The sequence below is a fragment of the Girardinichthys multiradiatus genome, chromosome 5 (assembly GCF_021462225.1).
Source record: "Girardinichthys multiradiatus isolate DD_20200921_A chromosome 5, DD_fGirMul_XY1, whole genome shotgun sequence".
Taxonomy (NCBI): domain Eukaryota; kingdom Metazoa; phylum Chordata; class Actinopteri; order Cyprinodontiformes; family Goodeidae; genus Girardinichthys; species Girardinichthys multiradiatus.
The window spans coordinates 6900679-6915616 of NC_061798.1; the positions used below are offsets into that span (position 1 = coordinate 6900679).

General features: G+C 39.7%; 1 protein-coding gene across 1 annotated transcript in view; it reads right to left on the reverse strand.

Moving 5' to 3' along the window:
- ube2o (ubiquitin-conjugating enzyme E2O) overlaps positions 1–14587 on the reverse strand; it is a 49419-nt gene extending 34832 nt beyond the window's left edge. The window contains exon 1 of the mRNA XM_047365831.1: positions 14026–14587. Coding sequence (XP_047221787.1) covers positions 14026–14475 — 450 coding nt within the window. The 5' untranslated portion in view covers positions 14476–14587. The remainder of the gene's footprint in view (positions 1–14025) is intronic.
- Between the last annotated feature and the right edge of the window lie 351 nt (positions 14588–14938).

A 14938-nucleotide genomic window follows, 5' to 3' on the forward strand; every position in this document is an offset into this window, starting at 1 on the left:
TAGTGCTGCTCATCATCTATAATTAATCAGTTGAAACAAAAAAATGATTTAACTTTTAAACGGAGTAAATGAGTAATGCCTTCTGATGGTATGAAGGTGTATTGCAGTTTTCTTCACATCTTCCCCATAAGTCATTAAGCTGATTTAAATAAATGATCTTTGGCAATGGTAAAAGAAAGTATTATTACCCAGGTAAATCAAATCCCGGGGCTATAAATTCTGGGGCTTTCAGTGGAAAAGGAACTACTGTCGACTCCCATCGCTCAACAACTTAAGAAATGATACACAGACCGCCACACCAAATTTTACTTCCAAAAACTGTCTGCTGCTGTGTGACGTCCTTCTGCGCATGCTGACGTCTTTGGGGTCATGAACCATTCAGACTGAAGTCTGATGGAGGTCGCATTTAATTAGTACAACTAAGCGAAAAAAAAAAAAAAAGGAAAGATCAGATTTCAGCAAAAAATTGGAATTAAGCATCAAGACTTGCAGTGTTAACATAGCCTTAGAGACCTAATTTAGACACAATGTTCAAGTCTCATAAAACAATATCATGTAAACAGGAATAAAGGTCTAAGCCACAAGACCATAATTCTGACAAGGATGAGCCTACCCTCCTGTGAAAGGCCGCATTCACAGACGTTCATGGGTTATTAAAAGTTGGTGATCTGGTCATGTTAGCTGTAGCATCATAACAACATCAGAGACGTCTCTCAGAAAATCTCTGCATCATATGAGAGACATATAAGTGACTTGTAAGCTGTTTCGGAACAAAACAACCCTAACATCTTATTCTCTCTGACCCCAGTCTAATGGCTAGGAAGGGTTGTTCAAAATAAAAGCACTTCCTGTTACAGTTATTCTGAAATGTGGCATTTTCTCTATATCACTTTCCTACCCGTTCTTTGATTTGTAATTTATAGCATACACTGGAACGTGCTTACAGTTAAGACTTAAAAATAATTGAATTCAGATTTAGAGCATAATTTCCTAATTATCTTAAAAAATCTTTCAACTTTGTAAGGAGAATAATCTCTTAATTCTACTTAGTGCAGTATATAATCAACAAGGGGAGAATAGCAATGCAGATTAATAGATGGTAACCATGTCAAAGATCATCACGGTTCTTCAAAATAAAGCCACTTTTTGTGTGATTGTCAGAAGGTTAACATTAATGGCTGTTAATAAATATCTACCATTTGTCTCTGAACATGAATGCATATTTAGTTTTTAATGGGATCAATGTTACACACACAGGAGTTCATGACAGTGTCTAACCATGTTGAAGTAAATGTTTTATAAAAGAAAAGACTTAAATGTAAAATTAATTCAAAACAATACAGGTTATGAATTCATAACCTACAGCATCCAGACAGGATTCCTGTTTCAGTCAGCGAGACTCGGCCTGCAAATGACTCATGAACATGTGTCTCTTTCATTCAAACTCACTCCTCCTCGTTTATAAACACAGATACCAGTACAGTTTAATACCCACACTGACGGACCCCCTGTTCTGTCACCTCCAACGGTTCCAGTGCAAAAAATAAAAGGATGTGCAGAACAATCAGTTGGTTCCATCAGGTAGAGAAATATATGTGGCTGGCCTTATATGAAGTACGAAAGCAAGACTTTGCAGCTTGCTAACCTGACTTATGTTAACAAGAGGTTCAGCAGGAGGATCTAGTTACAAAACGAGAGACTGGACAAACTGGCTTTTAGGGACATGGATTCATTTTCTGCAGATCTACATATGTATGTTGGACAAATATTTACCTTTTATAAACGTGTGCATTTTATACACACCCCATCATTACGGAGTAAATCCATGATTATGCTTCTAAATGGTTTATTATTTCAATTTTTTCTGTTTCGGTCTCTTCTGACTGTTATGTTTAACACCAGTCAACATGCTGCACCATTAAACTGTATTGTTTTTAGTGATGGCTGTAAAGAAAGACACTAAGGGAAAATAAAAAGTATAATGGGTTTCGGTTACCAGTAAGAAAAACAAGAAAAATGTAAAAAAAGTATGAAATACACAGAAACTTGCAGGTTTATAGGTTTGTGTTTCACACAAATTACTTCACTTTCTGAAAGTGCTGAATCCAAAACAAGTTGGCTCAAAGGGGTTGAAGACACACTTCATCATCTCACATCTTCACCTTCTGAACAACTTCACCTCCAAAAAATCTTGCGTCATCCTGGCTCAGTGTCGGATGACAAGGACAGGACTACAGCAGGCTGAGGATGCAGTACATGTGTGTTACACTACAATCTGTTGCACTTCAATGCCACAATCAGCAGTCAAAAACACAGATGTTGGTAACTGTTTGACACTTTCAGGGAGGCCAGACCCTAGGTTTGTTTTGTCGCTTTATGTCAGTCCTGTAAGTCTAGCAGTTAGAGAGAAGGGAGATTCTGATTGGCTGTTTTGTTTTGCCACAGCAATGATGACAGAAATGACTGAAACAATAAATTACGAACCAACTCTGGCTTGTCATCACCTTTATCTTTCCTAAACAAGAAACCCTTAAGAAGAAAGTTTGTGAAGGGTTAGGAGGCTGACAACCAACAGATGATAACAATTCAGGAGAAGCACAACTGAACTGTTCTTTGAAACAAACACCAACTATAAATAAAACAGACACCTCAGACCACTTCTGCACAGTATATTGTCTGTACAATTGGCTGTGATCATGAGCACAGTAAAAGGTATGATGACATACCCAGGGTAGGCATGAGCTGATTTCCCATCTCAAGGAATAAAAACAAAGTCTCAAAGTTACCATTTTGAAACAACATCAAAAAATATTTTTGTTATAATGTCTTCATACAGTTAAAGTTCCTGTGATAAAATAGCGGAGTTTTCTCCAGATGTAATTAGCTAAAGAGCTGCTGGACTCACCACTCGCTAACCCATTTTAGCGCGCTACATCTGCGTACTTGGGTCGTGTTCACAAGACAGAAAGACCAAACCAAAGAAGCAATCTATTAAAACAAGAATATTTTGCTGCATTTAAAACAAAACAAAAAGAACATTGATGAGATGTTCAGCTGGTTGCCCCCCTACTCAGAGACGATAATGTCACACACACACACAAATAATCCAAAAGGTTATTACATCAGTGTGGCCTGCCTTCTTTGATGCTGGATTCAGTCTTGATTTAATAAAGTTAATCTTGCAATTAGGATATCTTCTTGAGATATCCTTTTTGTAGAGCAAATCTGCCCTGGCACGTGTAGGCAATCATCTGCTCTTTACGATATGCCTGAAATGCCACAACAGAACACATTTAAAAAATTTTCAAAATAAAACAAGCGACAATGAGGTCAAGATTCTGCTTCGACAACCTAAACAAAAACTATATAGGTGACACGTTGATTGTGTAATTTTACTGAAAGTTGAGGAACTTTTTGTTCGAGTACTTAGATCACTGTGTTCCACAATTTCATTGAAGAAAAACTTTTGTGCCTTTAAATAAAAAAAGTGATCCTAAAAATGTCTTGGAAAGCCTTTAAATTCGTTAATTTACATACGGTTCTTATACAACATCACAAGTACACTATCGGTCAAAGGTTTTAGATACGCTTTCTCACTTAATGGGTCTCTTTATTTTCATGACTAATTAAATTGTAGATTCTCACCAAAGGCAACAAAACTGAATGAACACACATGGAATTATGTAGTAAACAAAAAGTGTGAAATAACTCACTAGCATTTTTATATTTTGGATTCTTCCAAATAGCCACCCTTTGCTCTAATCACTGCTTTGCTCTCTTAGCATTCTCTCCAAGAGCTTCATGAGGTGGTCACCTGAAAGTTTTCCAAAGAGTCTGGAAAGAACTTCCCAGAGGTGCATTGAGAGACGGTCAAAGGTTAATATTTCAGTCATCACAGCAAAGGACGGCTACTTTAAGGAATCTTTTCTTTCACAATTTTTTGTTTGCTACATAATTGTACGTGTTTATTTACAGTTTTGATGCTTTTAGTGAGAATCTACGTACAATGTAAATAGTCATAAACATATTAAAAAAAACATTAACGAGAAAGGGGTTCTGAAACTTTTGACCGTTGGTTTATGTCAAGGTATTTTTGTACGACAGCTTACAAAATATTAAAAGTTGATATTACACTATTGAGACACACCCTGCAGAAGAGAGGACACCTTGAATAAAGCTATTAAAAAAAGTGTTATGTAGAAAACTAAGATGAAATTAGCCATGAGGACAAAATGCAGGGCTATGTCTTGTTTTTAAGATCTAGGCCTAGATTTCTATAAGCCTCAACACTATTTTCAGAATGCAACAAAATCTTCAGAATCTTTGAGCCAAAATGTTTGCATGAAATATAATACATGTACAAGGGCTGCCGGTAAAGTATCCTGGAGTGTCCAAAAATAACAATACTGTTCTGTGAATGCTCTCATCAGAAATCAATTTATTGTGAAAGTATAACAGTATAGAACAAAATAAGAGCCTTTCTTCATGATCTGCAACAGATTAGTGTAAAAATTATATAAAAAAAATATAAAGAACACAAAATAAAAACAAATAGATAGGAAAAACATCAACGAAGTGCAATAATATGAAATGTTCAACCTTAACAGCAGATCACCCTTAAACAGCAGGAGACAGAAAGCTGTGTATCAGGCTGGTGGTTCTGGTTTTGATGTTGTGGTTCTGTTTGCCTGATGTGAGCAATTCAAAAAGTTCATTGAGAGGGTATGAAGAGTCTCTGACAATGTTCAGTGCCCTGTTCCTGCAGCAGCTCTGAAGCAGATCCTGGACAAAGGGTGCACTCCCTGTGTGATTCTTCTTCTGCTGCATGGCAGTTTTCCATTAGCGACCCCAACTGTTTAGTAGCAGGAATGCAGTGAGCCTAGTCCAAATTTATTCACAGCCATTTCACAACAACTCACTCGCTCCAATAATAATTTTTTATTATTTAGTACCAAATCACTTAAAATGAAGGCAGCATAGAACAGAAACTTTGCAATGGTTTATCCTGTTGTGCTTTCAACCTCTCTCTTGTCATGGGCTATGATTAAGTAAACAAGCACATTTCAAGACCAGCAGCAGTTTGCAAATTGTTGTGGAGTTGAATTTAAAGTTATATCTGCTTCAACAAACCCACTGTCATCTGGACAAAGTTGACTGCACTCTGAAGATCAGGTTTTATTTCTTTCTCCAATGCATTTAACACAATTCAGCCTGATTAGCTGTCAGAAACTCCAGAAGGCTCAGGTGGACAATCACTCGGATCGAAGACTACCTTACAACAGAACAAAGTTTTTGAGACTGAAGCATCGTGTATCTGACCAGGTGGCCAGGAGCACCACAAGGGACTGTACTCTCACCACTTCTTTTCACTCTGTACACCTCAGACTTCCAGTACAAGACAGACTCCTGTCATCTGCAGAAATACTCGGATGATTCTGCAGTCGTAGGGTGGATCAGAAATGAAGAAGAGAGACTGCAGACAGCTGGTGGACCACTTTGTGAGATGGGTTGGAGATAATCATCACATCTTGAATGTGACCAAAACAGAGAAAATACTTGTAGGTGAACCAGGAATAGGACAAACACTATTTTATCATGGGAGAAGAAGTAGAGGCGGTGGAGGAGTATAGATACCAATGTACACCTCGACAACAGACTGGACTGGAGACTAGTTCTGTTCTGTGGACTCCGTTAGAACCTCAGCAGCCGATAGTACAAAAAAATTAAACACAAAATGCAGAACTCAGCGGACAACCCTGAGTATCCTCTTCATGAAACAGTTATACAAAAACAGATCAGAACTGCTATAATACTGACCACTACAGAAGATCTTTTCTGCCCACAGCCATCACCATCTACAACAACTATTTATCTCAAACACACAGCATCATGTGCTCTGCTCCTGATATAAATAATTAATGAGGGTTCCTGGCATAGAGGCCAAAAACGAATATATTGAATGCTGTTCTAATTTGGTTTTTATTAAAGTTCTTAAGGCAAACATCTACAAAAAAGGCCAACATTTTACAAAAACCAGAGATCAGGAAAAAGCCACAAATCTCTTATGGTGAATCTCTAATAATAATTATTTCTAAGGCTACGTTAGGTTACACAAGAACCCTTAAAATGCTGTGTGATTTTACTATTTCAGTATTTACAAAGGGATAGCACCTAACTATCACCTACAGCAGGTTCTGGTTTTGCTTTTAGATACAGTGAGTACAACGAGACAATTAAATGAAACTGTGTGCTCACCACACAAGTTGAACGTACATCTGGTTGTGTTCCTGAAACTTCCTGGCACCTGCTTAAAACCCGAAACCAGGGTTTTTTGTTCCAGAGAGATGTGAGGCGGGCCTTGGCAGCAGCCTCATGTCCCAGATTATAACGTCTGCAAGCCCACCTGAAGCACCTGCCAACTTCAGTTTCATTTCTGTCAATGTACAACACACATTAGGAGAGCCAAGAGCCTCTAAATTAACTTCTAGTCCCTGAAAAAAAATATTTTCTAAGCAAAACGTTTGGATCAAATGCATCCAACATCGTGTTTCTAAAGGGATCAGAAAAGCAAAATGAACTAAATCTCCTGAATGTCTGTTACCTCCCAACTCTATTGTTTTATGTCAGCAGCACGTAAAACATGATGGGTTGTACTAAGTAGAGTTGCTAATGTGTCTGTGGTTTAAATAGAAAATGAAAACAGTTCAGACACTACGTACAAAGCTAACAGTTCAGGTATTTCAAGGCGCCAGTAAAAGAGCTACTCTCCAGAATACAACCAGGTCAACCAGTTAACTCTGAAAGTGAGAGAGTCAAAGCAACACACTTTACAGGAAACTGTCAGGAGAAGAGACAATTTTCCAGGAGACAACGCTACGAGCTAAAACGATTCCAGACCAGATGACCAAATTCATCAGTCTGGATGACAATATTAGTATTCATTACCTCTGAAGCTGCTGCAGCCATGGTACGCCGTTCCCTCTCAAAAGGACATAGCCAACAACCGTACCAGAGCTAGATAAAAAGTACACCTTCACCTATGGAATACAGCATCTCATTATTACACACATTCTGGAGGATTACCCAAAGTCACTGCTTGGCCTCATGGCAAACCGTACAGATTCCTGATCGATCAGGAACAGCCTGCCCTTCATGCTCAGCTGGTTTTTGGATCTCACACTGCAGAGAATAAAACCAAGCAATTGAGGAGAAACTCTGAGAAACTACCAGTTTACAATTTAACACAAACAATTTAGGAGGATGACAAGCCGAGCTGCTCAGTGCTTACACTTCACCCAGTTATGCACAAGGGACTCTTCTCACAGTGCAATACCATGGAAACAGCAGCTTCCAAAAGGTCATTTCCAGCACTTCGGCACTTGGAAATTATTGCTTACATATAACTGACTATTGGTATGAAGTGAAAATGTGTGGATAAGAGTCCAGGCATCGGACTGTCACTCTGTCTCGGCAAATAAATGACTCAAAACTGGTATCGAACATAAGATTTTTATTGGGAAATCTCAACCAAAGTGTATATGAGCCAAACCAACCAAAAATAACTAAAGTTTTAATAACACAAGGCCTTTTCCATCTTGCAGTAATGGTGGGTATCCTCATAGTTTGATTCTTTACATTTGGCAATTTTAGGCCACCGTAAAATCTGATCTGTTGTAGTGACCACAAACGGCGAAGAACCTTTGACAACTTGAGCTCGCTTTGTTATTTTACTGTGCACAGATTCACTTATGCATCTTTCCTCCCTGTATGACTGATGGTAAGGTCTAAATACCCCTTAGGTATCACAGGCATGCAGTTTTGTCAGATGCTGTGGTGCAGCCTTAAACAGGCCGCTATGCTGAAAATCCTTCAGTGTGACTCGATTAAAGCATTTTGGCGTAGGGCCATGTTGGTTTAAATATTGAATGTTTTCCCTTCATAAATAAAATATGATTTGAAAACTTGTGTGACAAAACTAAGGGAATCTGTTAAGGACATTAGACTCATTCACAACACAGTATACACAGAGAAATATGCCCACCAAATGAATCTTTATTGCAAACTGTTACATAAACCTCGTACAGTCTCACTACTTCCACTTTCTTCTTCTGCAACCTCTTGTTGAACAGAGGCAGTTTTTATCTGCAATGACATCTGCTGTTAAAAGGGAGTACTGCAGTGAGTGTGGTTTGCATGAAGTCAACACCATTCGGCATGCTGACAGAACTGGCTTACAAAAAAAGAGCTACGCTAAAGCATATCTGAGTTTTCCTGCTTTTATTGTGCCTGAAACATCACATAAGCTGCCTGGGATTTTCTTCCTGAGCATAAACTGCTCCATCTCGAATACTAAAAGAGCATCTGTCTCCCTCTGATATTTTTCGACCAATCAACTGACCCCTGAAAGCAGCTCTTGGGTTATAGAAACAGTGGTCCTGCCGTTTCCGAGCATTACAGCATGAAAACACATACGATCCTGTCAGAAACCAAACCAATCTGTTAGAACGTTATTACTAACTTTAGAACGCTGTTAACAATAAAAGATTAAAACAAGAGCAAGTCCAGGATTTGATGAAAGACAACATAGCAAAAGCCAATTAACATTTTAAATGGTTCAGAGAACAGAAGGTGGGATGATACAATTTCAAGAAGCAGGAGGCTCCACATTACCATAACAGCCATCTGGTACCAAACACAGCCTGTTTGATTAAGTCAGGACCTGGTTTTACTTTTATTCTACTACATTATATTTCTCCAAACAGTTTTAAGACTAAACCTGCTGCCCAAGTTGCTTTCCCTCATACATCCCACCCATCTTTCTCAATCGCAGTTACCTTTCCCCTCAACCCATTTCTGCCTGCAGTGAAATCAGCAGCAGTCAGACCTGCTGTCACCTTCCTTGTAAGTTTCGTTACCATACCCACCTCCACCCTCCAGCTGCTCCACCCAAACAAAAGATTTTGCTTCAATCAACTCACCTGGACTAAACCTACCCCCCACAAGGCATGGAAAAACAACTAACCAGAGGAGACTGCTGCAGCAACCTGCAGGTCAGCAGAGACCCTGAGCTGGGTCGTGTATATACAGTAGTGAACCTAAATTCACTTCACATGTGGGTAAGTCTGCACCAACTATTTTGTGAAAATGTGAAATTGTTGTTGAAATTTGCAAAGAATATATTACGATTATTGGGACTAACCCATATTTTCCTCACTCTTCTCTTTCTTTTCAGTCATCATGACGTCCCCACCACTGTTTATGAGCGTTAGCATCTCAGTCATGAAAACTATGGTTCAAACAATGTGGCTACAACACATTCGAAGGGCAACACATTGCCTTTCACCAGTTCAACAAAACATCCCTGATATGGACAGGTAATGATGTCTGGTGGCAGATTGATGCTTTTTGTACCCGAAAATGTGAGGTACGAAACAAGCAAAACTTCTAAAGAACCGGATGGCAAAATGGCAAGCCAAAGTCTCACTCTGTTGTAGCAGCCTCTTCCTGCTGTAACAACATCCACACTGAAGAGTGTTGCTGTTAGTACAACCTAGTGTGGTGCATTCACTGATAGGAAAAGGATTTGAATTTTTGACTTTTGGACCAGCCAATCACTGTTCAGGACCAGTAAAGCTGAAAACGGTTTAATTCCAATCAGAATCAGCTTTATTGGTCAGAATTTTGTGCACAAACAATGAATTTGACTTCGGTTTCACACGCTCACAGCACACAGACAATAAGTAGAAAAATATAAACTTTAGAGGAAAAAAAAGAAAAAAGTGAATTATTTATACATATACGTGTCTGAACCCCCAATATTTTTTTTTTGGGGGGGGGGGGTCTATTGGTGAATCTCTACCAATTATGAGAAAACATCCTATACCAAGGACTAACAGCTTATTCAGGCTCTCAATGCAACAGTCTGGAAGCCTTCAGTATAATCAAATAAGTCAGCTGTGCTCCTGACTGACTTGTGACCAAATGAACACTGAAAGTTAAAGACAGGGAACTCTGGTGTCCTGAAGCACACCTGCACTCAAACACAGATCTAAAGCTCATCAGTTATTAAGAATTAACAGGTTGGTGCCATGAGCTGCAGATAGACTACCAAAGCTTCACATTTACAGATGTGCATATTACTGAAAACAAATGAATGCAGTTGAGAAACACAAGATGGTATAAGTATTTTATCACCATGCCCCTCTCTGCAAAATAGTTTAAACAAAGCACACCAGACAAATATGTTTCTAGTGTCACTAAAGTTAACTGACCCCCACATGAAGCACTGACTCAGGAAAATCTCACAACACACGCTTTCACTTTCTGTGTGCCTTACATTGACAGCAACCCACTTGCATTATCCACTAACTGCGTATGTTGATAAGCCTTATTTAACATCCATGTAGTTCACATACAGTAGGTCAGCTATAATGAAAAGGTAAGCAAAACTTTTGATCACACATACAAATATGGCGCTCTCCTCTCTACAAGTGAAAACAGCAATGTCCTGAAGTCCCTCTGTAGCCTGAAGTAAACATTAGAAATACCAGATGTTCTTTGTTAAAATGTCATCTGTATTCTGTAGAAAATAAATAAATCTGCATGAGCAAAACAATTTTCTGTAGAAACATTTTCTTTTATCTCCTCTGCGTTGCACATCCCCAACAACAGAAACTCATTTTATTACATTATTAAAAAGGTTTTTACCTCTTTTCAGGTGTCCAAACTTCTAAACACGCCTACTAATAACTGAATGGTCCTCAGTTATCAACAACTGTTGAAGGTTTGGTTGCAGAAGTGATTGTAGTTGTGCATATACCAACCAATTCCAGCATACTAGCAGTTAAGTGTTATTTGCTGAAAACAATCCTCATTTACTCACCATATCTATTTAATGATAGCAACAAAGGTTTTGGAGCATATATAAACAAAAGGCAGCAACAAAGAAGAGATTCCCCTCACATTTTAAAGTAACTGAATCAAACCAAAGATTAGTGACAAACTAAACACAAATAACACCAGAAATAAATGAAGTCCTGCAAATGTGGTGTTATAACTTATTTTAATGGCGCACTTCCCACACGTACTGTAAGTAGAGTGCAAACAGTCACATATGAGAGGTGCTGGATGACATCCTGTCAGTCCAACAGCCTTCAGACCCATATCTACTCTTCTAACTATGCAGCTTCAAATTAAACCAGACCGTACAGCGCAAAATTGTGCAGAACTGCATGGCTTAAAATGGTGTCAGACACTTTCTCATGTGCAAGACACTGAGCCACTTCCCCTGCTCATCCAATATAGATTAATTTCTCTTTCAGTAATCCCAAATTACCCGTCCACAGAGCCCTCTGTTGTAATGGGAGCTTCTGTGATCTATAAATCCCAGAACGGAGAGCATAGGAGTTGGTATAGCTCTGGAGTGCTGGGTTTTCCTCCTTAAAATCTGGTTCTAGATTGTTTTCATAATTTAAGTCTAGGAAGATCAAATAAAAAATGTGTTAGTATCTGTATTGATATGAGAGGGTGTGTGGCAGCTTATCACCATGTTCTTAGCAAGTCTGCAAATCAGAGATAAACGTTCTATTCAGCCAGGCCTGGTCTCACATGTTTGGAAACAACTGGTCCAAAAATGTACCATACAGTCAAACGGACCGGCTCAGTGAAGCAGCATACATGCTAAAATATGTTCATTAAAACTGCTGTTTGTGTGCCACGCCGTTTCAAATAAATGTATACAAATTTATGAAACGCTAACATGTCAAAAGACGAATCTTTCTGATGCAAAATAGCTCAGTTTTCATAAAACACCTGAAGCTACAGATGGCCGATATACACTTAAGAGTTTGCCACAACGCCCTTGCAAGAGTGCTGGAACCCCTTCAACTTTTCACATTTTGTCAGGTTCCAACCACAACTCTTAAAGTACATTAATGGTGTTTTATGCAATAGGCCAACACAAAGCAGTCAGAAGTGAAGTGAAAGGAAAGTGATGTCTGGTATTCAAAATTCTTTACAAATAAACTGCATCTTTTTAACAGCATCTCCCTTCATGCCTCTTTTCCATAAAGACTGGAGTGCAGAACAAATAGTCCTGACTGCAGATTATCCAACCTGAACCGTTGATCTCTGTAGCTCCTCCAGAGTTACTGTTGGCTACTTGTCTGACTAATGTCCTCCTTGCCACTTTAGATGGTTTCAAGTTGCATTATGTATTTCCATTTTTGGACTGAAAAGTAGTCTTTTCAGAAGTTGATATCTTGGATTTTAATCCAGCGCTGCCCTGAACTTCTCCACGACTTTCTCACTGACCTGTCTGCAGTGTTCCTTGGTCTTCATGATGCTAATGATTTGCTAAACGTCTCTAAGAAACCTCTGAGGCCTACACAGAACAGCTGAATGTATTCTGAGATTCAACACACAGGCAGACTCCATTTACTAAGTTTATTCCACATTTGGGTAATTGGCTGCACTGGAGTTTATTTAGAGGTGTCATAATGAAGGCAGTCTGAGTACATGTTAAACTTTTCAGAACTCATTTGTACAAAATGTTGAAATCCTTTAATAATTTTTCTTAAGTCTTAATCATGCACTACTTTCTGCTGATCTACACAGATGTCTGTGGTTGTAAAGTGACAAAATGTGGAAAAGCTTTAAGGTGTATTAATACTTTTACAATGTACTGTACTTGTAAAATGTTTTTCATCATCTTGCTAGAATGAATGAAAAATCATTGCTGAGAATTTAAAACTAGAGTCTCAGGAAAAACGTAAAGACAGTAAATGCTCACAACTGCACAGCGAAGGCTTTGGTAGCAGCCTTTCAGGCCATGGAGTGTCCAAATGTTATTGTTCAAATAACAATGGTAAACCTTTGTTATGACAGGCTGAATGACAGACCAGAACTTTACTCATTCAGCTCAGAAAAAAAACACAACAAGGCAAAGCAGCACTAAAATAGGCTTCACCTGACTCCATCCAGAAAAAGAAATTAGGTTGCTCGGCTCTTCCACTATCATTTTGCTTTGAACCTTTTGACCCTTCTCATTATCGCCTAGGAGAGCTGGAGAGAAGTCCTATCTAATGCACACAGACTGAAGCAGGCGCTTCCCCATTTCTTTATTAAATACAGAGACAAACATCTAAACATGTTTAACAGGAACAAAGCATGCCCACTTCTCAATTAATGGACGCCAGACCTGCAGCACAATCAGAACATCACAAAACTTGGGTCATTGACTTAAGCAGGTCAACTTGTTCATAGATTGGTGCATTATTATTATTTTCTTTTTGTAAATATCTCTGCAACACGAGTATGGCCCAGACTCAGGTTACTCAGAGAACCTGATCATGTTTGGTTACCAAGGAATCTACAGATATGTAAACAGCCATATCATTTTCTGTCAATAGTCCACTGCTGACAAGCAGTGATTCGTGTCAACAATAATTCTGATGGAGGCTCTGTTTCTGTGTGAAGTTTGTCCAGGACTGTCTCTCCATTCAGTAACACGGGGTTGCATTTTATTAGTAACTGCTCATCTCTCGCTACATAACCTGGTCACACCCAGCTGAGGAACTGTAAAACAAGGATGAGCTAATCAATAGGTGTCGTTTGGCTAGCTGGACACCTGCACACAGTCGACTGTTCAGTGAAAACATTTAGGGTATGAGCAGACCAGGGGTTGAAGTCCCCTGGGTCAAACATTCAGTTAATGCACAGTCTTTAACAGCAGCTAGCAGGAAGCAGTGAGATTGAACCGCTCGGTTTAGCCTGACAGGACCAGCCGAGAGACAAGAGACAGCCAGCTAGGCTGCTAGCTAGCTTGTGTGCTTGGATGCTAGCCAATTAGCGAGCTAGGTTTGTAGTTTCAGGCTGATGGATTAGGGGAACCTTATTCCTGACTGACTGGTGTCGGATTTATCTCCTCCAAAAACACAAGAACAGACAGGTAGCATCAAAGTCAAGCTTGAACAGGTACCCGCTGTCAGTGTAACCAGTTAAAATAAAAGCCGCTGCTGGTGGTACCTTTGTCTCTCTGATGTCCTGCTTGGCTCCTTCAGGGTACCACTGCACGCGGACAAATCCCCTGCCAAGAGGCCGACTCGGGGTGTCCACGGCACTTTCAGTATCCGAACCACACGGGACTCGTCCTCCTCCTCCTCCTGCGCCGCCGCCGCCGCCCCCGCCACCATCACCACCTCTCCCTCCGCCATCGTCGAGGTCCGAATCTGAGTTAAAATCCTCCTCTCCGTGAATCATCCGCACTATGCCATACCGGACTGAACCCCGATAACGTCCAGAAACCAGGTCGTGGGAAAACAGCAGCCGCTGGGAGCCGTCTGCCGTGGGAGACAGAGCCATGGATGGAGGCTCCGATCCAGGGCTTGGTGCGAGAGAAAGGCCGGGTGTTGGGGATGCTGCCGTAGCTGTTTCGTTTGTTGCTGCCACCGCATCCGATGCTACGGGCTCCGCCATCGCTGCTGTTGTCAAGGAGAGATGTACGTAGCGCGAGGACGACGGCGGAGTGAAGAAGCCTGAAACTGGAAGCAGCGAGGTCCACGTGTTTACGTAGCGACGGAGGGATACGTGGTATGTAGCTGTTAAGGAGCGTCATCACGCACCACCCTTTATCACCACCAAGAGGCGCCCTTAAACACAACCTCAAAGTCTACAATTTTGAAAGTGTTCGCCTTTTCTCTAAGTTGCTACAGTTAGAGCTTGTCAAAATTGCCACATTGTAATAATAAAGGAATAGAAGAGTAAATGACTATTAATATTTCTAATATTGAAAACAAAAATAGAAATAGACACATTTAAAAAAAATAAATCAATCCATAATTATTTCTGTCTCAATAACAAATTGAATACATCCATTCATTATACGATAAACCCATGTATAAAAGTGGAAGTTAACATCACATAGAATTATTTCAGTTTC